The sequence below is a fragment of the Porites lutea genome, chromosome 1, assembly GCF_958299795.1.
Source record: "Porites lutea chromosome 1, jaPorLute2.1, whole genome shotgun sequence".
NCBI lineage: Eukaryota > Metazoa > Cnidaria > Anthozoa > Scleractinia > Poritidae > Porites > Porites lutea.
Window position 1 is genome coordinate 58,924,034 of NC_133201.1, and position 26,063 is coordinate 58,950,096.

The 26,063-nt window shown below is 38.7% G+C and overlaps 2 protein-coding genes across 2 annotated transcripts in view; one reads left to right on the forward strand and one right to left on the reverse strand.

The window, feature by feature from the left end:
- The first annotated feature begins 1,538 nt into the window (after positions 1-1,538).
- Positions 1,539-4,011, forward strand: LOC140940545 (uncharacterized). Its single transcript, XM_073389536.1, has 4 exons — positions 1,539-1,801; positions 2,372-2,455; positions 2,922-2,984; positions 3,617-4,011. The coding sequence occupies exons 1-4, from the start codon at positions 1,593-1,595 to the stop codon at positions 3,849-3,851; spliced, it is 591 nt and encodes a 196-aa protein (XP_073245637.1). The 5' UTR covers positions 1,539-1,592; the 3' UTR covers positions 3,852-4,011.
- A 2,862-nt stretch (positions 4,012-6,873) lies between these two features.
- Positions 6,874-26,063, reverse strand: part of LOC140933073 (uncharacterized) — a 27,089-nt gene continuing 7,899 nt past the window's right edge. Inside the window, exons 5-20 of the mRNA XM_073382594.1 lie at positions 25,259-25,462; positions 24,810-24,901; positions 23,068-23,164; positions 20,893-21,033; positions 20,259-20,386; positions 18,831-18,977; positions 17,863-17,953; positions 15,328-15,436; positions 14,051-14,123; positions 12,045-12,189; positions 10,900-11,089; positions 10,227-10,333; positions 9,394-9,455; positions 8,892-8,988; positions 8,454-8,595; positions 6,874-7,038 (exon numbers count right to left, since the gene is read on the reverse strand). Coding sequence (XP_073238695.1) covers positions 6,912-7,038; positions 8,454-8,595; positions 8,892-8,988; positions 9,394-9,455; positions 10,227-10,333; positions 10,900-11,089; positions 12,045-12,189; positions 14,051-14,123; positions 15,328-15,436; positions 17,863-17,953; positions 18,831-18,977; positions 20,259-20,386; positions 20,893-21,033; positions 23,068-23,164; positions 24,810-24,901; positions 25,259-25,462 — 1,952 coding nt within the window. The 3' untranslated portion in view covers positions 6,874-6,911. The remainder of the gene's footprint in view (positions 7,039-8,453; positions 8,596-8,891; positions 8,989-9,393; positions 9,456-10,226; positions 10,334-10,899; positions 11,090-12,044; positions 12,190-14,050; positions 14,124-15,327; positions 15,437-17,862; positions 17,954-18,830; positions 18,978-20,258; positions 20,387-20,892; positions 21,034-23,067; positions 23,165-24,809; positions 24,902-25,258; positions 25,463-26,063) is intronic.

A 26,063-nucleotide genomic window follows, 5' to 3' on the forward strand; every position in this document is an offset into this window, starting at 1 on the left:
AAAGTCCCAATAAATGGTATTGATTTTCAGACTATGTTTCTTTCGCATTAACGTCAGTTTAAATCTGTTATTTCTAGATGACCTGAAGGTTGGCTCCCGGTTTGCAGCTCACTTGACGTTGGTTGTAAAGAGCAAAAGAGCAGGGAGAACATTTTTTTTCGTGCAAATTCTGCGAAAATTAAACTGTCAATGTTACGAAAACTAACATGGCCGCCTATGTCACGTGGTTGCACGTGGTTGTTATCATTATTCTTTGAATCGGGTTAGCTCGTAGAATAAACAGTTTGAAATCCTATCCATTTTTGAAGGCTTTTTGTTGTCGGAATCTTCCTTTTTCCGTTTACCAATCGAAGCGTTTTTAAAATAGGTACAAGAATCGAAACTCGACTAACATCACATTACCAAGTCTGCTCCACAGACGAAACTAAGCCGCATTGTTAAAGCTGGCTACACATTCCCTGAAATGCGAAAACGAACGCTCAAAACCAAGGGAAAGGTCTATAAGAAACCTTAGATATAGTGTTTTTAAACTAAAACCAAATTTATACCTACTAACACATTCAGCAAATAGCTAAAAGGAGTAGCCGAATTGATCATTTTATAGACAATTTCCCTATTTTTCCGCTTTGCTACATTAGTAAAATAACAACGGAATTAATTAACCACGATGTCAAAAGTGACGCAGTTTTAAAAAATCCATCTGTAGGTGGTAGAAAAAGTAAAAAAAAAATTCCATTCTTATTGAGTATTATTTCTTTAAAGTTTAGTAAAACATGGTCGATATTTTAATTCCGATATTCTTTGCTAAAATATTAAAAAACACTTCAAGAATTAAGAAGAATAAACGGTCTATTAAAGATGTATTAAATGTTTTTTTACTCGTTCAATGAACTTTCGCTTCCTCTTAACACTGAGCTTTGTCAGACATTTTTTTGCCTGATTTTTAACAATCTGAACTATCAATACATATTTACGTTTCAAGAAGGACTGCAGTTATAATCTTAGAGCGAGTTAGGAATTTTTTACTAGCGTTTATGTAGGATGGGGTTTCGACAAGTAATTGCTACGTGCCTTTAGACTGGTTGGGTACCTTAGCTTAGTCATGCTCGAAAACTTGAGTTTTTGTATAACAAAAAAAAAACCCATTTATCATTAATTCCAAGGCGTGGAAGACGCACCTGTTATTTTATCACTTTTTATACTCAGTTTCTCAATCCGTCGTGCCACAAACGCCCCTGGTTAAACAGCTAAACAGAGAAATTTCGCGTTTTTTTGTTGCGTGGGAGAAAGGTAAATTTTAGAGCCTACTTGTAAAAGGATTTTGCAACTGAAGGTTCCACAAAAGAAATGTGGCAGGAAATGTATGATAAATTACAAATTCCAGTTGATTTGCCCCCAAGGGCGCACTTGTAAATACTTAAGCGGCGTTTCAGAAATTAAGGAGAAACCCAAAAATGGACTTCCTATTACGCAAATGACAGCGTAACGAAACTGTGTATTAAAGGGCCACCGTTGCCAAAGTTCAGAAGATAAGTTTTCCATCTCAGTTGGGCATAGTTGTCCTCGTTGTTGACGTACAACTCTAGGCCACCATGAAGTCCTTTGCAGCGATTGGCCTTCTTGCCTGTTTGATTGGCGCTCTGATGACAACTGTTGCGTCGGAGGAAACGTTCGAAACACCTGAGAACCAGGAAAATAACGGTGAATTAGTCGCCCCTGAGGAAACCGTTGAGAATGATGAAGTTGGTAAAGAAGACGACGAAAGTGAAGACGGTGATGATGAAATGGATTATCCTGAAAGGTAACTACTGTAATCCATGCCATGGTGCGGCAGCTATTCTTCATTTAAAACTAGTAAGAGGTAAAGGTAAATTTAATTTAAGTCGGTCTCGAAATAGTCATCTGACTAACAAACCTGAGGCCGATAGTGCGCTCATTTTAACCTCCTCTTTCCATTAGTGCTCCGTTTTATGGGTATTTAAAGCTACTTAAAAGTACATGGAAAGGAAAGAAGTAGCAGAGGGGAATTGTGGTCACACCTGGAAATCGAACTCGGGACCTCTCGCGCACAGAAGGCCGCGCACTAACCAACTCTCCGTCTCCTAAGTATAAATTTTCACAGCGATTTTAAGACGTATTTTCTCTTCCGCTTGTTTTATCCAGATTGGTTATCCGATAGATATCTCGATGCTTCTGTGATTGTAAACCTTTTTCCGTTTGTCTGTTCATGCACAAAAGCTTAACGCCTCCACTTCAGCTGCTTCCTTCTCGACAGTCATGGCTTGGTTTATGCTTAGTCCGAAAGTTGACATGACATTTAATCGAATTTAGATATTTTAATAAGTGAACTCTATATTCCGTCAATTTTTAGTGAAGATGCTTTTTCGGAAGACGAAGACGAAGACGACGATGCAGAAATTGATGCGGAAACTGACGAGTCGGATGATCCTGAAAGGTAAACTGTACGATTCCACACATTCAACAAACAGCGTTTTTACTCCTTTTCGACTAAGGACTAATTTTCATACTGAGCCGAACAGAATCCTCCACTGGGACCAGACATATCTCTCTGTCTCAGAAATAATTTCCCAAATACATGATGACAACCGTCAGACATGCTCAGTTTCTCTTCCCCAAGCTTCGTCACTCACTGCGCTACAAAACCAAAAGCCGAGTAGAGACAAATGACATATTTCCGCCGGTATGAATTGCCACCAACCTCGGGATCGGATAGTGAAGTCGTTAACAAGTTACTTTCTACAACTTTAGACTTTTGACTGCCCATCTTTCATTCTTTCTTGGTACCTCTTTGGAAAAAATCGAAGGATAGTGCTATAAAAAGATATTTACGCGCTCCAATTTTTTAATCGCTACAGTCCTGATTGTTGCTTATGACTAACAATCTATTCCTCTCCTTTCAGTCCAAACCCTGTTTCTCAAGATGACGATGAAAACGACAATGTAGAGTTAGAGAATCCAGAAAGGTAGACCATATTCCATGCAATTAAAAACTGATTGACTGGAAACTTTTCTGGTGTATTTTTTTCCTTATAGTTGATGCCGTTATTGATAATAAATACCATTATTTAAAACTATTTTCATATTTTCGTACAGCCTACATACTCAGGCTGCTGTTCATAATCACTGCCAGAAAAAAAGACCTGACCGTCGTTTTGAGTCATTCTATAATTTTTCCAAGTAATAGAGGAAAGAAAACGTCGACTTTTTCAAGTTTCAGTACATTTTTTCTACTTCCTACCCGCCCTTTACTGAACAAACTTCTTATTAATAACCTTTTTTTTTTTTTTCGCGCATTTACTAGGTGACTATTTCCTCTGTTGAGTTTAGGAAGAAATGCATCTTGGTGACTCTACTCCTTTGATTTTCACCTAATCCCGGCGGCAAGAAACGATTGACCAAGGAATTCGACCTTTAATTTTATGATAGCAGTTGTTTAAAACAAATATACTGAAAAACTGAAATATGTTAGCAAGTGTAAGTCACAACCATTTCAACAAATTTAAACGTCGCAGCGCTGACTTGCACACATTTTGTTTGATAACTGATAAAATGTTAATATCATAGTAAATAACCAACGAATGTCTTTTGTTTTCAGAGTTTCCATGACAGAAGGCAGCCCAGCAGCAGATCCGAAGGCTTCACCTTGGAGCAGCCGCAAACGCCGACGATATTATCCACGTCGACGAATCTCCTATCGACGCCCATATTATCCACGCCGACGCATCTCCTATCGACGCAGATATTATCCACGCCGACGAATCTCCTATCGACGCAGATATTATCCACGCCGACGAATCTCCTACCGACGTCGCTATGTTGGAAAAAAATGAACACTTGGCGCATCTAGCTGCTTTTAAAAGTACTTTTTCCACCTTTCCAACAGTAAAACGTGATTTAAATGTAACTTGAACGAAGCAAATCATACGTAACTTTTTGTAGCTTGTAACAAATGTTACTTGATGTGAGAATAAATAAAACTTGTTTCGTACACCCGGCAGCAGATATTTTTGAACAATGTAATGGGAACAAGTCTTGGAAAAGGATGGCTGCAAATACCCTGTCAATATCGATCATAACTACGCTATGAAAATTCAAAAGTTCGGTACAGCTGGGTAATCGCGGATACGATTAGGAGTTACCCTCCGTGTATTGAGTGTATAACAGTCAGCAGAGGACTACACCATTTTTCCTTCTTGAATCGTTCCCTACCTTGGGGCATCAAAAAGTGTTTCTTTGGAAAAATCTAAATCAAGACATTTGGCATTTCTCTAGCGAGTAAAGTCTAAATTAGAGTGTCGAATAATTTCCGTAAAACGGCTGTTCTGAAAAAAAATATAAATTGTAAACTAAAGCTACTAAGCAACGGATTGTCCTAAGAAATTTTGGGGGCGTACCTGTGCTTAAATTTCTCCAGAGGCTTGCTTTAGATTTTTCATATATTTGTCTGTAATTTTCCCCGGGACTTTCTTACAGACAAATGCATAGAAAATTTGAAAAAGTGGTGTAGGTCTTCTAGCGCATGTAACGCCACAATTTTCTTCAGTAGAATCCTTAGGGGTGAAGCTTTAGTTTACAATTGATATTTTTTTCAGAACAGCCGTTCTACGGAAATCATTCGACATTAGATTCTCACACAAACACTGTAATTTCTCAGGCGTTTGCCTACTCGTCAAGATGGCGTCGAAAGCAGCGACAAGGTCTATTGCCATATTCAGTTTTTCATGAGTAATTTAATAAACGAAATTTCGCTTTAATTAGCGAGTAGATAGGCAGGGAAAGGTAAGAAAGTGAGGTAAAGAAAAGAGAAAATAAGTTTTAAACTAAGGCGTTCTCTTGTCTAATTCCATCAGTGTTCCCATGGCGTCCGCTTGCCGGGTTTCCATTGGTTAGGGATTTGCAAGACAGTTATTTCGGCTGTAGAAATACGATTTTTGGTTTTAATTTGCGTGGAGATATGGAGAATGATACTTTCTTCACACTTTGTTCATGCACACTTTTTAACGAGTTCAAAACTTTCCAACATTCTGAAGCTGTACCTGAAATTGCAGCGACTTGCCTATTATTAACATTAACACATTTTTGCGTTTGTGTTGTGCTTTCTAGCCAGTGTGCTCCATTTTTTTTTTTTTTTTTGGCTTCCTAGGGAAACAAACGCTAATAAATAAACTACGCTCATAAACCTTGACGGTCTCGATCCGCCAAATTGGAAAAAAAATATGACAGAAGGATTTGTCAGCTCAACTGCGGAAATGAAACACTGAAATATAAGGATGTAATATACTGAAAAATAACGCTGCCCTAGTTCACTTCAGTGAATCGCAGTAATTCAGTCGGTCATTACTGCGCTTTTCACAAACATGCGAACTCTAAAGTTCAAAAGCCGCCTTCACAATTGCGTTTTTCGCTTCCGTCAATCATAATTAAGATCACAAGAAACGAACCTTGAAACACACAAACACACAAAATGGATCGAAATCCACCAATCACAAACCATGACCTTTCCGTTAAGATGATTGACGGCATCGAAAAACGCAGCTGTGAAGGCGGATTTGGAACTTCAGAATTCGCATGTTTGTGAAAAAGTAATGACCAGTGACGTTATCCCAATTCCAGTACTAGCGGGAAGAAACGAGAGTTCTAGGATCAGGGATGATAATAACCAAAAATTAGATTTCTATCTTAAGTTAATCGGTAGGTAGTGTAGGCAGTCGCGTGGCTCGAATCAGATTAATTACGTAAATTGGAGGACCGGTAGGAGACGTAATTGTGTCTTCAATGAGCACTTTTGTGCTAAATACATTGACACTCAAATATATTAAGTGCGTTCTTCTTTTTAATTCCATTAAGAATAAACTGAGAATTCTTTTCTATTTGGCAAAATAGCTTGCGATACTGTGAGATGGACTTCTAAACGCCAAAGAGTTGCTTTGCATTGCTTTCCTAGCTGTACAATCTTGAACTTTAACAGTGTAATTAAAGCATGGTGTTGTTCTTGTCACGAGGTAGTCAGTTAGAATGAATCAGCGTTTAACATTCCATCCCACTTTTCTAGATTACCCACAAAGGCTATCCAATGACTCCTTTTTTTGTTTGTCGTTTGGTGTATAGATGCTAACCCGGGGGGGGGGGGGGGGGGGGGGAGAGTCACTAAGTCGCGAGGAATTTATTTATGTATTTGTTTTTGTCACATTACATATTAGAATATTTCAGACATGTCTCCAACGGAGAGTCCAAAGTGATGCTGCGTTCAGTAAACCGACTTTGTGCATGCCCAGATTAGCCCTAAGGCATCCTTAAGTCAATAAAACGATTTCTCCATCATGCTTCGTTCTGTAGACAAAATTCTTTGGTTTTGTACTCGTTGTCCATATGTTACTTTCAAAACTACTCCCTTGTTAGCGCGCATATAGAAACTTCGCACATATATAATTTCAAAACGAGCTTTAGTGGAGAAATTTGCTCGTCTGACATAAATTTGCATATTAAGCGGAGCTACTGGATGGAGGGTTGGATAAAGCCATCGCAAAGGAAAGGATTCGGATCCAGGGCAACCTGAAACCTTCTCATTATTTCTTTTATCACGTTTTGCTGTGCGTTTTGTTCAAACCCTGTAGTTTGTTTAGTGCCTTTAGCAGTTATTACTCCCAATTCTCTGTAAATCACTAAACGGTGAAAATTAAGAAAGCCACGCAAAAAGCACTGTTTTCCTTTAATATACAAAGAGCAACAGAACCTATAGAAAGAAACAAATATGGAACCATAAATTCTGTACCGAACAACTCTCCCGTTCTTTGTCTCTGTCACATAATATTCATAATATTTAATTAAAATACTAGCTTATATTTCTTCTCTCGAAAACACATTCCTCATTTTTTTTAAACAAAAAAACGTTAGTTTGTGACGAAGTAGAAGGGGATATCGGGTGTCTTACTGCACAGTTCTAAGACTACCTCGTCTACAGCTTGCACCTGTTCCAGAGTAATGTCCTCTGTGTCCAGTAGCTCCACTATGGAGGACCTTTAGTAAAGACCAATTGATATTTCAGTTCAGACCCTGGTTGGATAGCACTATCCATTGGAGAAATCTCTATTCAGTGGGTAACGCAATTGGTTTCCCTGATGCTTCTCCGGTGGATAGCGCTATTCAGTATTTGAACAACCACGCAGGGTCAGTTCATTTAAGAACCATAGTAAAACCGAGGCTAAGCGCGGGCGGTCTCAGCGATAAAAGTTAATACACAGGCGGAATGTTTGGAACGGTTGTAGAAAAGTTAGGCATTCCGTAGGAGTTTCAATAGTAAAACAAAAACAAGTAAAAAGTGAATGAATGAATAAATAAATATTGAAAACGAATCAAAGAAAAATAGGGAAAAAGTACCACCAGAATAAATGACCGTTTGTTCTATAGGTCTACTAACCATGCCAAAAATAAACAAAAACAAACAAACAAAACACTGTAGTCCTAGGGCGGGTCCTCGAGTGTTCTTCACTCATGGGGAAGATTAGAAGCAAAATAAAATAAAAATCGCTTTCCTGGAATGTTTCCACGGTGTCCGCTTATGAGAATGGTCGCGTCCCGGAATGCAGAAATACAGAATTAATGTATGAGTTCTAACTGTTTTTTAGGCGGCCGTATGGAGCTGTGTCTTTACTACAGTGTCCGTGTAATATAAACACAAACTCGTTATGAGGGCTTCGACTGATTATAGCAGCTTTATTCTTTATTAGGCCCCATAGGGATGACGGGTCACGAAATGAGCTGGGAGATGGTATACGGTGTTAACTGTATATTAGGGAGCTTAAGCAACCACGACGACGACCACAACGACGACTTCAAAAAAACAATAGGTTTTAATGATCAAAACAACAGCTCTGTACGTGCATCACGCTTTTTAGTACATTTCTTTGACGTCTACTGCCCGACTACGACGTGAAACCTCCTAATTTGATGCTTTATGGACGACGTGGACATACTACGACGAATTTCCCTTCATCTTTTTTAGCCTGAATAATATCCTCAAGAATTCAACTCCAGGAAAAGTCGCCTGCATTTGACATATTGAGCGGGTCCAATTAGACGCGATTAAGTTTGAAAGAACGCAAATTCATTTTTTTTTACCGTCGTTTTCACTTACCGTCGTCGTCGTCGTCGTCCTTGCTTAAGGTCCTTAGTAAATTCAAAGAGGTGACGAGAGGTGATCAGCACCTTCGCGTCCTGGTCATTCCTGCCGACATATGAATTCCTTATGAGTCAGATGAAGGCAGTCGAGGGGTCTCTTCCCTTATTTTCTTCAACGTGAGCTTAACCCCTTTAACTAAAGCTGTGGAATACTTTCTCTTGTGGGTTTTCAGAAAGTCGTAACTACGTGTCACTGACACCACCTCGTCTACTGAGGGCTAGGTACCTACTGACACTGGTACACAGTTCTTTACCTTAAACGTCTTCTCATTGAATCCACGTCTCCTTTATGATATCGCTGAATGCCTCTAAACACAAGCCAGTTGGTGATTGCTTCTTTCGCTGATCCTAGCTTTAATAGCAACTGAGTGTGCTTGTAAACTGTTTCAGGGTTATCTGATGGAAGCAAAACTATGTTGTCAAACGCTACATCTCCCGGTACAATACTTCCAGCGCTGTAGAACTTAACCTAGAAATTAATATTTGGGATCCCATCTGGTAAAGAACAATACCGAGGGGAAAAGAAGATTAACACAGACTTTCGAGGACTGTTTTTTCATGCAGTTACATTATACCAATCGTCTATGTACACTAATCGACAAACAAGACGTTACCCAGGGCAAATGATCAACTCCAAACAGTAGAAAAATAAGTATTTATAATTATAAAGTCTGAGACGAGCACAGTATCACCTGCTAAACACTCTAAGCTGAGATGCAACTGCTGCAAGGCATCTTGGGTCTGACCCAGACCTTCTAAGATCTCAGCTGTCAGGTTATACGCTCGAGCCTGCAAACAAATATCACGGCAATCAGAAAAGTGAAATGGAGGCTGGCAGAATGCGCCACAAAGCAGAGAAGCTACTGGCCTGTAAGCTACGTGGTTGACTGTCCGGCACAAGAGAAGCCAGATGGCTTTTAATCTTGCCTCTTCATTTTAGATAGTAAGCACGTAAATTGAACAGATACAAAAATAGTAGTCAGCCAAATGTAAGGGTTTTGGCAAATATTTGCGGAGTGCATGACTTGTTATAATCTAGTTAGTTAACTTTGCATCATATGGTGGCACTGCATGGTACTGTTTGGGGATAAATCGAATGTAGAAGCATTTTTAACTTATTATATAACAGGATTTGATCTTCAAAACCTTTACACTCGGCAATAGGAAGTGGCAATGAGAACTGAGCATACTCACCTTCATCTTTGAAAGCTTATTTGGTTTAAAACTCTGGCTTTGCGTCATCGTCATGGTGTCATCTTTTTAGAACGTAAATCAAAACACGTTAGTGATTTATAGACAGAGGAAGAGATAGAAAATCAATTGATATCTAAGAGGAAACCAAGGTAATTTTTGCACCATTGTTCAGACAGGTAGTCGCATCTTCACGAGAATAGCCAATTTCCGAGTTTCCAAAAGGCTCCATAGAGGGTTTTCACATGACGTCACGGCGGCCATATTGAAGTTCCAAAACAATGAAACGGCGACTATGTTGGTGTTCCAAACAAATCCTGTGGGGGTTGGACTCTTTTCTTATACAAACAATTTTTTTGTTCTCACAAATTTGCATAGATGCTGGCCAAGTGAGTGAAAACCATCTATTACAAAGCGAGGCTATAAAGTGCGAAGCTATTGACATGAAAACTACTTTTTATTTTCATGTAACTAAAACTCATTTTCACAAAAAAGGTTTTGCACTTAGCCCCGTTTTGAAAGCGAGAGTTCTTGGAACTTGAAAATGGCCCAAAACTCCCAAGTATTAACGTGAACTACGCTAAAATAATGATATTCAGGTAACTTATTGATGTACAAAAGGTTTCCTGAACAAAAAGTCAAGGACTTCAATTTGGCAAAAAGCCATAACCAATGAGCATTGAATACTTTTCAGTCATAAACAACACATCGGGTTCCGCTCAACTTCCCTCTTTTTCCCCATCCTCACTAAAAAAAAACAATTTTCATGTTTTAGTTGTTGATGCTAAAACTATCGTGAGACTGCACTTACTAATTTTGGGGAGTTAGACACGAACCTGAGTCTATTCTTCTCCTTTTTGGTTGCTGCTCTCCAATTTCCTCTACGCCATCAAGTGAAGAACAGTAACTTGATGACTGCACATCTTCCAGTGTTTTCAATACCCTACCATGATTAAAGGCACAAAACTCATCATTAGTTCCTCGCAAAAGACTTACATTTGGTCATTTTCCCTTAAGGTTGGGCAAAGACCTGTGCGTGTTTGTTTTGTTTGTCAATGCCGCTGTCGCTTACTGACGCCATTTTATTCAACTTCTCGTTGCCACCGCATCGCTCGTACCTCGTTCGTACTCTTTAGAGCTCTTCACATTCCATTACTTTCAATGACTTTTTTCACTTTTCCATGAATTTAGGTATAGCTGTCACGTTCTAAAATCTTCATAGCTATCCTTGTGTTAAGGTATTTATGACATAATTTAATTCAAAAGACACAAATATGCCTGCCGATCGCACTGTTTAATTACTCGTCTTTATTTTATTAATTTAATCTATCATACATAATTCATACACAATTAAATTCAATGACTTTTTGCAAGATTTCCATGACCCACACGAAACCCTAACGTAAAGTAGTTATCATGTTAAGACTGCTACCAAACTTTATCGATCAGTATGAGACAACGTGGGAAACTAAATTTACCACCCCGGTGCATTTATTTTTTGCAAATTACCTGTTAAGTGACTGTAGTGCTTCAAGCGGTTTCTGAAGGTGAATCAAAGCCTCAGATTTTAACATCAACATTTCACAGATAACAGTTTTCTCTAGTTTCTCGTCTGTGACGTTTGTCAAATCATCTTCCTCCACTGATCGTCGTCTTTTCTTTGAACTTCTGGAGTTCGCACACTGCTTGCCTCTGTCAACTTTTACAAAAAAACCAACAGTAGCGTCAGTTTGTTCCATTCAGTTGACAGTTTTAATATGCTTGGATATTTCTTTGGTTTATACTTGAGCCTCAGTATACGCAAAGAAAAGTACTGTGGGGAAGATACATGCTAAAATTATACTTGATACCTTCTTTTTACACTAATTGCACTAACCGAATCAAGTGTATTTTTACGGAAGGAACGGAGAATGATATTTTTGTTAGTCATGTGTTTTTTTTCCAGGACAGCTATTAGTGGTTTTTAGAGATAGTACCTCAGAGAGAAGAATAATTAATATTGAGAATTAACTAGCAGCTACATAATATAACAGAAGCGCCAAGCTTCACAAATAATTGTGTTATTATCTTACTTTTTATTCCCCTCACGCAAATTTTTTACAAACATATAGGCCACGCTGAAAAGACATGCGTTACAAAGTATCCAAGTTTAGAATTGATACCACAAAGTGCGCAAAATCACGTGATTAATTTTAAGAAAAGCGAGTCGCATGGTTTTAGAGATGGAAAAAATGTTTAGTATAATAGCTATCAGTCGATTAACTCAATACTCATTCATTATCAAATCAATCTGCATTTCAGCATTAATCGAGATAGTTCGTGGCAAACCTAACAAGTATTAGCGCAAATGCCAAGCATATTTTCCACGTTAAATAACTTAAGTTGCGTTGTCATCTAATAAAAAAAACTTTTTTCAATATTGCAACGTTCCCACAATAGCCATTCATAAAGGAAACGGAGGGGGACTATGAAGAAGAGGAGGAGGAGGAGGAGGATGATAGCCTGCGAGCATGCTCTCCAGGGCACTCTGGTGACGCCACTAGAGCGCCCCGGGGAGTTTTTGCTCGCAGGCTAGACGATGTTAATGAAGACGATCACGGTAATAATGACAAGAACACAAGAAGTCCTTTTTGTTTCACCAGAGTATATCCTACCTTGTCCATCAGCTTTAATTGAATCAGCAGTAGTCAGCAGTTTATCACAAACAGTCACAGTATCTTGGTATCGTTCAGCTTTGAGTAGGGTAGCCCCGCATTGGCGATACAACTCTGATGGGCTGGGCAGGTTTATGCTACGGGACTACAAAAGCAGGACGGAAACTGATTACAGCTGAGTCAGACTCGAAGACCGAACACAGTTCAATTTTTCGATAGCTAAAAAGTCATAGTAGATGTTAAGCTTGACCTTAGTAGCTATGGGGCGTCACAAACGGTCATGCCCCTGATTTTAACTATTAAGTTAACTCTGTGTTAACAAACGTTATTCGACTGAACAGTAGAGATGCGATTTCAGTGAGCGGATTCACTGCATGGCGTCTTGAATTGTGGACATAAGGCTTACCTTATTATAGGAAATTAACGCTCCATGAAATTAAGGTATTGGAAATTAACGCGAATTTAATGGAAAACGACTTTCGAATAAAGAAAATTAACGCGAAAGAGGAGGTAGAATTTCAAAATAGAGGAAATTAACGCGACTCTCATATTCTGTCGAGAAAGACTATGTTGACGATTCGAAGTCTATCTTGGCCGAAATCAAAGGAGAAGATATTGACCTCACTTCTGACAGCGACAACGATGAACATGAACTCGAAATATTGTAAACCTTCTCCTTGGCTTTTGTGAAAGATGAAAAATAAAGGGTAAATGGAAAGAAAGAAAGCTTGTAGTTAATGTTTTTTAGGTGTCAAGAATGTCTGGACAGGTTCCAAAATTGGGGTTAAAATATAGGAAATTAACGCTGCACTTAATTAACGTCGCGGAAATTAACGCTCAACAAAATTAACGCGACTTAAATTAACACGAATTTTAACGATTCGCGTTAATTTCATGGAGCGTTAATTTCCTATAATAAGGTATTCGTGTAAAAAAATATACTGTTTCTAAAATACCCACCGTTTTGTGTGGACGGGGTCTTATAAGTACTAGTCTGCCAGTAGACATTCTTTCCAGCGTGAACGTCTGGCATTAGAGACCTTAAGATACGCCGTTTCGGTGTACGGGTACGCCGGGTAAATTAACCGTACGCGTAGATGTCATCTTACCCCGGAGAAACGGGTAGGCTACCGGGTAGAACGGTGATGCCATTATCACATCTGGGAAATCATGGTCGCCTTTTCTATAACTGCATGGTTAACACGTTTGCCTACCTGGACCCGTAGGTAGAATCGGTGTATCTCACGATTCACAAAGTCATTTGCGCCGCTGATATTTGCGTGGTAGGCACGCTTTCGACCCCGAAAAACTCGGGAATGTAAAAACAAGTCAACCACGCAAAGCAGCGGCGCGATATTCGCGTTTTTTTCCACGCTCTGTTTTTCATCGGCGCTCCACTATCTGAACGCCTGGAAAAGGCTATGAAACGAAGTTTTATACCACATAGGCATATTTTTCTCGTTGACTTTCAAAGACTTGGTAAATCAATTTAGGGTGCATGCCATTTTTCCTGTTTTCAGAAAAGTCGTCAGCTTTCGAAGTTGTTTATCAAGAATATTGGCTTTGTTTCTTTTTTTTAGAAGAAAATTTCAAGCAAAAATGGACGGGGAGAAACTGCTGTCTACTCTAGTGGTGACCTTTTTAGCGGGTCGCGTCACCATCCTAGCCTTTAATCAGCGACGGGGCCGACAGTTTTTTCGTTGTCGTTAAATCTGTCCGCGACGCTAGGAAAATGACGTCATTATTCCATTTTATTATACGCCCTGTAATCAAGGAAGCTGGAGGATTAGAATATACATTTCACTTATTTCATCTTTGAAACAGCAGGACAATCAAACTGGTATTCGGGATTATTCTGTTAATTCCTTTTCCAGAATAAGGTCAGTCGAACGCCCCTTGATATCACGTCCTCTGCTACGTGATAGATTTTCTGTCGAAAGTGATGGATGAAATGATGGTTTTGAAGGGATTAGTGCAAACAAATGAAAATCACAGTAGACACCTACCGAACTAGCAGAACTGCGCACGTCCACAACATCAGCCAGCAACTCAAGAAAACTCTTTGCTGCCTCATCAAACCTAGACAAGGACATTTAAGTTGGCTGTAGAAGTGTTGTCATCACTTTTCTTATTAATAAAACTGCTTTGGTCGGGCAAAAAATTTGGTTTTATCAACTGAATTGATGCTACCGTAAAAAGATTGAAGAGCTGACGCATAGAGTGGTACCCGTTTGTCAGAGCGAATCAAGGAATTACAGGTTATTTTGTGTGCGGTTTATATAACGAATAGTGGAGCTACGGTATTGATGGGAACATGAACACACACACAACCCATAATCCCTTAATTCGCTCTAACGAATGGCAAGCTCGAAATGTCCCCTTCTGAATCTTTTTACAGTGAAAAATTAAATTTCTCAATTCAGTTGATAAAATCAAGTTTTTGGTTTTTACTCCTCCATGGACACAATACAGTTTCCTTGGAAACTAAGTCCTTCATCCTTTCGTCAATCTTTTGCTCTCAAAATGTAAAAAGCTACTGCAAAAATACCGTAAATGCGTCGACAGCTTTAGACGAAATTGTTTTTACTGAGAAGAAAAAATAGCTACATTACGGTCCCTTCAATCGCTGGCTTGAGATTGGGGAGAGCTGGAGAAAGGCTAGCGGTCAAAACGCCAACAAAAACAACTTTTATTCCACTGCTCCATTGTTAATTCAGTTGTTCACGTGACACCACTGTTCAACTGGGGCCCGTTTCTCGAAAGGCCCGGTAACTTTTCTGGCAGGAAGGCAAATTTTAGAATCAAAACCTGTTTATTAGCATCACAATTCCTAGCTCACAAACCTGTCAATTTCTCTTCGTTAGTTATCGTTTCATTGTTCCATTTTCAAAATAATTGAAAATTTGGGACACACACCGACTTATACTCAGAAAACTAAACAAGAAAATACTTCCTTTGCCTGCAAACGGCTGACCGATCCCACGATCCCGTGCTTTAGATGACTCAAGTAGAAATCAGGGCCGTATGAGGCAAACCGAGGCACTTGCCTCAGTATTTTTTGTTTGTTTGATCCCAGTGTTTTGTTTAAACGTAGTCATCCGAATAAAGACTCTAAATAGCTAGGCGGGGAATTCAACCATGGAGATTGCCTCAGTCCTTATTTTTTCCTTGCTACGGCCCTGGAAATGACATTCCCTTCCCAGTATGAGACGTAAAACAGCGTGCTCACTCAGTGCTTACGTTCTAAATAATACAGTGTAAGGCACTTTAAAAAGTACCATACCTGCCTAGTTCTGCAGATCTCTTTGCCAACATGTAAGTTACGAGTTCTGCTGTAACTCTAGTACTTGGCATCCCTCTTGCAAGGGTGAATCTTGGAGGAACGGTTAATTCTGAATATAATATTAATAACTTTATTAACGTCTCAAGATTCTAGCTTAGCACAAGTGCTGAAACTAATCAGGGAGAAATAAAGGAAAAAAAGACATAAAAAAGACTATCAATGGGGCAATAGAGCAATTAGGTTTGTAGGTCCGAATGCGGTAGGGGAAGTTCCTTTTGTTAGTTGCTACAGTTTTTAAGGGCCAATACCTCCCAAGTTTGAGCATAAACTACGTCGCCATAAACAAAGTTTTGAAAAAATTGCCACCACAGTTGTACTAGATAAAGATGAAAATTTGTTGTGATCAGGGTTGCAATGACATCGGAGTTGTCATAGCAACGAAATGACGCTATTACCTATTTTACTTACAACAGTATATATCGGCACTGGGAACTGTTCTTCCAAAATCATTCACGGAAGCTTTTTCCTCCAATAGCGGCCGCGATGTTCGTGAAGTTTAAGCGAAATCCGTAAGAGCGTTATCGAGATATTTTGGGATAAAGATTTTGAGGTTAGAAATACGGTAAAAAATGGTCAATCTCTATGCTCGGCTGTTAACTGTAGAAAAAGAAGCGCTTTTGACATGCATGCTCACCTCATAGTAGTTTCAATCTTTTTACAAAAGGGGTGTGAAAGATCATGGAGATAGCTCCAGCCGATTGCTAGAAAGAAAGATTTGATTAGTATATATCCAGGCGCTCTTGTTAGCGGTTTTTGAATATTTTGGACTACTTTAACAAACTAGCAAATAGTTTTTAAACCGCTCGATAGAGTTTTTTAAAATTTAAGATTCTTAAGATTAACCTTCCTTTTATATGACCTTTTAGTTTCAAGATTATTGATATATTGTAAGGCAGTAAAATAAGGGCTACAATTCGCTAATATTTTGGCTGAAATTTTGTGTTTACAAGTGTGAGCCTCTCATTATTCAGGGTATTGTCTCCAAGTTTCATATTTTCGTGCACAACAATAGCTAGCAGTTTTGCATATGTCAAATGCATTGTTAGTTACTCTTGCTCACGTGAAAATGAAACTTGGAGACAATGACTTGAATAAAGAGAGGCTTTCTCTTGTAATGACGAGACTTCCGATAAAAAAGTAGCAAATTATAGCCGTTATTTTACTGCCTTACAATGTATCAATAATCTTGAAACTAAAAGGTCATATAAAAGGAAGGTTAATCCCAATTATCTTAATTTTTTTAAAAAATCTATCGAGCGGTTTAAAAATTATTCGCTAATTTGATAAAGAAGACCAAAATGTTTACAAAATCGCTAACAAAAGCGCTTCGATACATACTAATCAAACCCTTCTTTTTAGCAATCGGTTGGAGCTATCTAAATGATCTTTCACACACGTTTTCAAAAAGACTGAAACTACTCTACGGAGAAATTGGATGTCAAAAGCTCTTCATTTTTACAGATAACGGCCAAACAACAATATTGTCCATTTTTTACTGTGTTTCTAGCCACAAAAACTTCATCCTAAAATACCTCGATAAGGCTCTTACAGATTTCGCTTAAACTTCACGATCATCGAGGCCGCTATTGGAGGAAAAAGCTCCCGTGAACGATTTTGGAAGAACAGTTCCCAGTGCCGAGATATACTGCCGCAAGTAAAATAGGTACTAGCGTCATTTCGTTGCTATGACAACTTCGACGCCGTTGCAACCCTGATCATAACACATTTTCATCTTTATCTAATACAACTGTGGTGGCAATTTTTCCAAACCTTTGTTTATGGCGACGTAGTTTATGCTCAAACTTGGGAGGTATTAACCCTGAAAAACTGTATCGAACCACCTTAACATAAGGACGCAGTAAAATTCCAGCTATAAGCTGCTCATAGCGGTGAGTAGGAGGCTTATACTCGGGTGCGCTTAAAAGCGGTACGAGAAATGCCGTAAGCTGGTAAGATGGTGTACAAAAAAACACTGTACCACATCTTACTTGTACCGTGATAAAAAATAGTGACAAGAAAATAAATCTGATGCTGTCTTTTCATCAGCGATTCTAATACTTTTCACACACAAGGTCTCCGGTGCGAAATTGAAAAACAAGTTCTCACTGGATTCATTAAAAGAGCCTCAACTGAATTTTTCAAGTTCGTCAATTCTAGTCTATCAGCTAATCTTCTCCAGTCTAAACCATACTTAATCCTTGATAATTTATAACTACCTCTAAGGGGTTCTTCTGAATTTTACCAACCAAATTTTGTACGTTATTAAAAATGATCACTCGTAGTAGCAGTGCTCTGGTCAAATTTTCACTAACAAGGTAGCCTGGGACCGCTCGCCGAATTTGTTTGTTTAGTTTTTTATTATTGTAAATTTATTATTTGACTTTTTCTCCTACTGCGGAGCCTGGTCCCAGGCTATTAAGAAGATACATCAAACAAAAAAGCGATGATCATATCGTCGTAAACAACGCTACCTACCTAACTTGCTGTTGTCAAGAACACCACTGGTATCACTGGCAATTACAGCTACATTGTAACAAGCGTCTGCATCCTTGTTACTTTGAATGGCCTAAACAATAAAATGAAACAAACGAACAAACAAATCAACAGATACACAAATACGAAATAAACTGATAGCCTGTCTACAGACGTTTTACCCTTTTTTCAAGAAGCACCCCCACCCACTTGTGTTTGCGGTAAATAAATCCCCCGCGGGTTTTATTTTCAGACGCGCGCTCGAGGATTTCTAAAAAGAAAATGGAGGCTATAGGAACAGGCTAATGAAATATTATAAGTGCCTAATTATTTCATTACACATCATACCATGGAATAAAAAATGCTTTTATAGGCTTGAGAGGAAAGAGAAAAAGAGGAAACCCTTCTAGGACTTCCCACTGTTGGAAATCAAGATGACGAATGAGGAGCGCTTCCCTTTCTTTCGGAGCTGGGCTTTCAAGAAGAACCAACTTCTACTGCAACACTCGCTGGGTCTCTCATTACAGTCAAGCCAGGTGAAAGGTACTCCCCCCCACCCCCCCCCCCCGAAAAAATAATCCATTAATGAATTTATTATTGGAAAGTTGAAGCCGTTAGTAATTGTAGATTTCAGATTCATCTCTGCATTCCCGCATGCGTAATGAGCAGGGAATTCACTCGTAAAATTAGGTAATTATGAAATTTCTGCTAGCTCTGTTTTTAAAGCGATTTTATCCATTCAGAGATTTTTCAATCTGACCGAATACTGAAGAGTTACCGCGAAAAATTAACTGCTCATATTTTATGCATGCAGGAAGCGGCAACGACTAACGGGTTCATTTGCCAAATTATCGATTCATTAATGGAATCTAGAGGTTACGCTTGACCTGGCGTGACTGTTAAATTAAAATTAATTACATTACAGTCAGTTATCAAATTCCCCATCGACCAACATCATTTTCCTTTCTTACCTGTTTCAGCAGTTTTAAACACTGTATTTCAGCTACAAAATTCCCCAGTTTTCGATACTGAAGGCAGATATTGAAGAGAGCTTCCAACTGCTGGAAATTTTGTTGCATGGCTTCTCTGAACTTAGCCACTGCAGTGTGAGGTTTTCCCTGAAAATGAATTTGACCTAATTTTAACGAGAGCTGGCCGTAACTGTATATCGCCCTATCTAACAAAGCACGACCCTTCAAAGGTCTGTTAGGGCTACGGGTTAGTTTCTGAAGAAAAGAAAGAAAATGAAAAGAAACTGTGATGCTACTTCGGGGGTAGAGGGGCGGGGGGGGGGGAGGGGGAGAAACAAAATATGTGGGTTCATCAAGGAGTTGTCCACAGCAAAATAATAATAAAAATAATAATAATAATAATAATAATAATAATAATAATAAAAGTATTTGGATAAAAAATACTGCGCTACAATATTTCTCATATTAAAAAAAAGTTTCATAAATTTCATAAATTAGGCATTTACATTTAATTTGGCACTGTCGAAGAACGCGAAACTGGCCCTCTTTGAGGTTGTTTAATTGGCTATGAGCTTCCGCAAGGTGTTTATAACCGATGCGTTAGTAGAGATATGGTCCTGTATACCCAACATATCTGCATCGCACAGATCACATGAGAAAGTGTAAACAACGCATTGTTGATTTACGATTGGCGGCTTTATTTCTTTTGGCTTTGGCTTAATTTTTCCATAATGAACCATTCACTTAATCAGCTCGGTTAACATAGCCACCCCGGCCTCTGGGACTAAGGGTGCAACCGGCCTCGGTGCCTGAGGGGTCCACCCTAAGCCCCTTAGGAGCAGAGGCCTCGGGAGGTCAGAAGAATAATGGAAACGAGCACCAAAGACAAAATGGGGATCTTACGAAAATACGGCGTCAGAATAAAACAATAGGGCATATAGCAGAATCTAATCAGAACACGAAAGCGCGCGGAAATTGGTCAAGCCGGTTTTAAAAACTATACGAGCGGTCATCACTTTCACCATGTTGACTTTGCTCCATCTTTCCAACAGTTTTAGTAAGCAAAATAACTCCGCAAGTGCTTCGCGCTGTCAAAATTCTTTGCCGCCATTTACACAAATGTGACGCGAAATAACTAAAGGTTAGATTTATTGTTTACGTGAAGGACAAGGCGATGAATACTGAACCTATCTACCTGTCAAAAATAAACTTCTCTTGGGAACAAACTGTCCGCTGCTTTTAAATAAAGACTTGCTCTTTTTCGCAAAGCATTTTCTAGTTATGTTATGATGAACTATAGATTCTACTACTTTAAAGTCTTTTACGATTATATATCTCCAAATAACATTGAAATATTAAGGACTATTTGTGGTATTTAATGTTATGTGCATTAATCATATCAACTTTAGGTTTCATTAGATTTAATACCTTAATTGCACAGCAACAGCCTAACATAATGAGAGCAGCAGCTTTTTGTTGATTCAGTGACATGAGTGCACAGCGCTGGAAAAACTTCACTGCCCTATCCACTTCATTGCGCAAATATAAAACATATCCTGCAAATAAAGAATAAATATCAATGAGATGCGACATTTTCTATAGGTTTATTGCATGATGGCGTAATTTACCACCAGCGTCCAAAGAAAGTCGGGTCCGATAACCGTGGCTAGTGGATTTTGCTATCGGGCTAGTGATTTTTCTTCTTAACTTGCCCGGTGGGCAAGTGCTGTTTTTTAGGAAAATTTAAACTACAGAAGGATTGTAATCAATCCTGCTAATCAAAAAAGGTTTTGGGGCTAGCTGAAATGACTTGTGGGCTAGTACATGCTAGCTACAGCTTGCCCGAATGGCAGGCTGTAAAACTTCTCCCTGACTACCATGAGCAGTCTTTTAATTAGCCCAATCAGACAGAAACGTAATTACTTATATCGGGCGCACATCATCAGAGGTAGCTAATTTTGCCCTGACCCTTTAATAATTTGACAGCTTGATAAGCGAAATAATGAACTGTAAAACGTTTTAAACTTTCAAAAATAGCCATGACCTTACGAAAGATTCTAACCTTTAAGGTACAGGTCATTGAAAGCAACAGCTTGATCTTCAGCAGTATCATTAAGAGTTTCCAGAACTTTATCGTTGTCTTTAATAGCAAAATATGAAAACGCCAACAAACTTGTCACCACTGACAACAGGTACGCTTTATCTGGTAAAATATAATTCAAAATATTAATAACTGATAATATTATCCATTCAAAATATGTCTCCGTTTCTGACTGACTCAAATCCCACGGATAATTCCTCATAACCAGCTAGCAGTCACCAACTGTTAAAGACGTTTCTGATATGTGGAAAATGACGTCAATAGTACAGCATTAATGGCAAGAAAAATGGACCACACCGCGAAACCCTAGCACAAAATCGCGGAACATTTTACACGTTTCGCCAAAAAAGAAATAACCCAACTGCTGTATAAACACAGAACAAAAACAGCAAGAATACAACTCCAAGGACGACATCTGTTATTTGGAGAATATTTGCAGTAGTAAACATCCCTTTATCACCTAAACTTGCCGAGGACTTAGGCAATTGAAGAGGGGATTTAACATCAATCGAGGAAAATTTAGCTTGTTTTTAAACAACAAATTCAGCTTTTACATCCCGCCGAGGCCACTGCCCTGCCCCTGCCGGGTCCAAAAAAGTCACAATAACGAACTCGAGAAATATTCTCCGCATACTTGAGAGAGGGAGGAGCCAAGGGAAGATAACGTCTTCGTCACAATTGTCTTTTTTACAAAACTTGTTGCAGGATTCTTTAATACTTCAAGGCAGGCACATTTTTTGGTAAGGGTGCAATAAATACTTGTACCTCGGCGGAAGGTTTGTTAAGTAGCTCACCAAAGTGTTTCAAAGAAATAACCACCATGGTTCCACCTCTACGCCTAACGATGAATTTGGAACAATGCAATCAAGACTATTTGTAGTTTGTTCACAAGGACACAGACTGAAAGTAAGCTGGATAAAAGACAATTTCAAGCTTAAAGCATTACTCTGTAATGAAGGTCATAAGAAAGAAAACATGAGTAAACCAAATGACTATAACATGAAACTAAACAAGGTGGACGCATAAAAGGTAAAAAGCGCCTATTTTCGTCTAAAACTGTCAGCCTTCATTATTGACTAGAAAACAACCTTTGCATGTATTAAGCACTATATAACATTACGAATCATATAAGTCACAAAAAAATACAATCACGGTGTCAATAATTCTTCATATGATACGAAAGCCGAATTCAATAATTGTTTTATTATTGCATTGCAGTGTAATTCCCGTTGGTGGCCTCATTTAGCTTTTTCCATATCAAAATATTTACAATTAATGAATGAGGCTGAGTATCATATGAAGAATTGTGGAGATCGAGGAGGGTGTTATCCGTCGAGGCCGTAGGCCGAGGCGGATAACACCCTCCGAGATCTCCATAATTCTTCATATGATACGAAAGCCGAATTCAATAATTGTTTTATTATTCATTCAAAAAAAAACAAAGCTAAAACATGCTTACCTCCATCAATGTTAAGTTCACCTTCGATAGTGTACGTTTAGGGTTGTTCAGCTCCGCAAATATTCTCCAAATAGCAGATGTCGCCCTTCGAGTTGAGTTCTTTCTGTTCTGGCCATGTTTTTAGCTATAATTTCGCCTAGTTCTTACTCTTGAAACGAGCGAAATGTCCGCCATTTCTTGTTTTTACAACCGAAACAACTCAACCTCGTCCCCGGGGCTTCTCGGTTAACGGTGCATTAACCTACAAGAACGCTGCATTTTTGACGTCATTTCCTCGTTAAACACAAAATTCTTCCAAATTATTTTGGTAATCAGTAACTGGTTATATGGGGAATTATGCGTGTGCTTTTAGCCAACCAGAATGGGAAAAATATTTTGAATGAATAATAGATTACTTTTAAACTTTAAAGACGTTTCGTGCCCTTAAAAATAACTATGATATTAGCCGGCAGAACAGGCGTTATTTTTTCTCGCTTTTCAGCCGAGCAAGGGCAAGTGTGAGCAGGATGTTGGCGGGCATGGAGCGCTAGACACGGAAAGTGAAATAATATAATCGCCTCCCTTTCGTGGTGCGTTTCTGTCGCTCCACGACCGCCTCGCGCTTGTCCTGGCTTGCCTAGAAACGCGACAAAATAACGCCTATTCCGCAGGCTACTATGATATATATACTGCCTTGCCTGTTAAATCTCCAGTTGAAGAAGTTACAATGGAGTTATCGATGCATGGAACACACTCTAGACTAAACAGGTAAACAGGACAGCTCCCTTCGGATGCCTTAAACGAAACAAGCATTGCAATGGGGTGAATTTTGTTGTGGAGTATTTTGAAGGTTATTTCTAAGATCTGTCTTATCTTTTAAGTTCGTGTTTGTTTCCTCGAGTGAGTCAAGGTTAGTTAGGGTTCGCGGTAAAACAATTGAGGGTTGTCGCTTACGAGAGCTTCAAAAAATAATTCATAATTCATAAAAACCCAAAAGAACTTAACGTTTAATAACTGTCTCTATATCTGATATAGACACGGCTAAACTTTACGTCCAATTTTTTTAGACCATTTGCGCAGTGTCCAGTTTCATTAAAATGTTGATTTATATGAATACCGTAGACTCTAAGTGGTTACTTATGAGAGCTTGAAAACAAAGGAAAAGCCCAGTTGGGTAATCCAAAATTGAAGTAGTCGTGGTCGCTTACAGGATCAGTCGCTTACAAGTCTATGTCACAGATCAAACGGGGTTTCACAAGGGTGGTCGTAACTAGGGCTGCTTGCTTACTAGAGCGGTCACAAGGAGAGCTTCGACTGTATTATCATTCTGTATATCTAAATCTAAATCTAAATATCGTTATGTCGGCAAAATCGTTTGGGACATCACGCCAACTCTAAGATAATAATAAATAAAACTATACTAAAATATACAAAACTATTAAAAACTATTAAAAACTACTGATAAAAAATAAAACTAAATTAGTTTGCTTTTAAAAATACAGAGGGATTGGCTGGAAACAGTTTCTTCTGGAAGTTCGTTCCATTCAGTTATTGTCCTGGGAAAAAAAGAAAATCTAAAAATATCTTTATGTCCTTTCGGTACAATAAATTTAAAATCATGGCTTCCCCGGGTTCTCCTTTCTTTGCTTGTTATCAAATAATCCCCCCAATCCCCATCTAGGAGGCCGTGGCACATCTTGTATGTAGTGGAGAGCCTTGCGTGTCTTCTCATTGTTTCAAGTGTGTCCCACTGTAGGTCTTGCAGCATTTCCGTCACGCTCGTTGTTCGATCGTAATTTCCAGTGACAAAGCGGGCTGCTTTCCGCTGTACCCTTTCTAGAGCGGCTTTATCTTTCTGGTAATGTGGGTCCCATGCGCTACAGGCATACTGGAGTTTTGACCTCACAAGTGTCATATACACGGTTTCTTTCACTGACTTTGGACAATTCCACAGGTTTCGCTTGATAAGTCCCAAGACCTTATTTGCCCTAGATGTGATTGTTTCAATGTGTGGTGACCACCTCATTTTGTTATCGAGGACTACCCCCAGATAAGGGTGAGATTCCACTTCTTCTAGGATTTGTCCACAGAATATATTTAGTATATTTTTAGTGTTTTAGAGTCGGCGTGATGTCCCTCGTGGATGTTGCCGACAAAACCATATATAGATTTAGATTTAGGTTTAGAATAACACCCCCAACACTTTCGTCAATTAAGGTTCTTAAACCACCTAGGTACATTTAATGCAAAACCCGACAATGCATGATTGTCTCAAGAAGTCAGTGGTTACTTTTATACTGATTTCGCTTAATTTACCCCATTAGAAGATCACCAGAAAGGACTCATCAGATTTATTGACTGAATACCCTCAAAACTCTACCCTCCCTATCGCACAGAAAATCTACAGGGTGAGTACATTCACTGCCCACACCTTTCTCACCTCTTCAGTGGAGTTACATGTTGTACTGTCTGCCAAATGCTTCAAGTGACTTTGCATCAAGAGAAGAAGTTCCACAGCCTTTACTTGGTTCACTAAAAATGTTGCGACATACTTCATCACTTATCTGATCTTAATTTTAATAAAAATTAAACAGTTGCAAAGTTGTATCAAGCTGTCAAGTAATGTTTTGTATTGTACACAAGTTTTGCACTTTAATCCAGATCGGCTTTGTGAAGATTATACAACAAATTTACACACATATGTACCATTTTTACATTATTGAAAGTGGAATTTTAATTCTTCAAAAGAAATGAGTAACCTGAATAAAATTTCTCCTTACAACATTTCTGGACAAAACAAAAGCCGTGAGAATATATCACTCATGGAAATCAAGCCTAACTTAACTCAACTTAAGGTAATGAAAATTAAGGATCATATTATATACTAACCCTGTTCATCTATCAACCATAAAAATGTAAGAAGACAGCAGCATAACACAAGAGGGGCACATCCAATGTTATGGTCCTGAAATGCTTTAAACAATGATGGCAGAAACTGCTTTAAAGTGTCATCTCTACAGGATGCACTAAATAGTTCTAACCCATCCTCAGTTGTTCGTTGGTGACAAGTGTCTATTTGGAAGGCTTTAAGAGCTGAAATAGAGTAGATTACATAAAACAAGTTTTAACATAATAATCATAATTTCATAATAATAATAATAATAACAAAATCATTACTTTTTCAAACATAAATCAAGAAGAGTGAAACAGAGGGTTAAAAGAATGAAGCAGGCCCATAGCCAGGTTTTTTTTACCAGGGGTGCAATCCAACGAGGCAATGGGCCCAAGTATCTAAGGAAGAAATTGGGTTATCTGAGACTGCATTAACTATAATTTTGTAATAATTTGTCTTTCTTTTACAATTTCTGAGAATGGCAATATCAATGTCATGTGTATTTAAAAAGAAAAATGAAAAAGAAAGTTGTAAATTCATATTATTCACTAGGTCTACTGGTCATCATGATCTTTCAGTAGTGTGCCAAGCCTGTGGGTAGGAAGGTGTGGTGGGGGGGGGGGGGTGCAAGCACACCTGTTGCACTCCTCCTCCCTATGGGCCTAAGAAGGAAAAAGAATAAGGAGGGGTGGGATTTGAATTCAAAAAGACTTACCACCGGGAAGAGAAGAAAAAAAGGTTTTAACAAACAGGTAAGATGAGGATAGAGACAAAGAACGGAAGATGAGTAAAAGGAGGAGC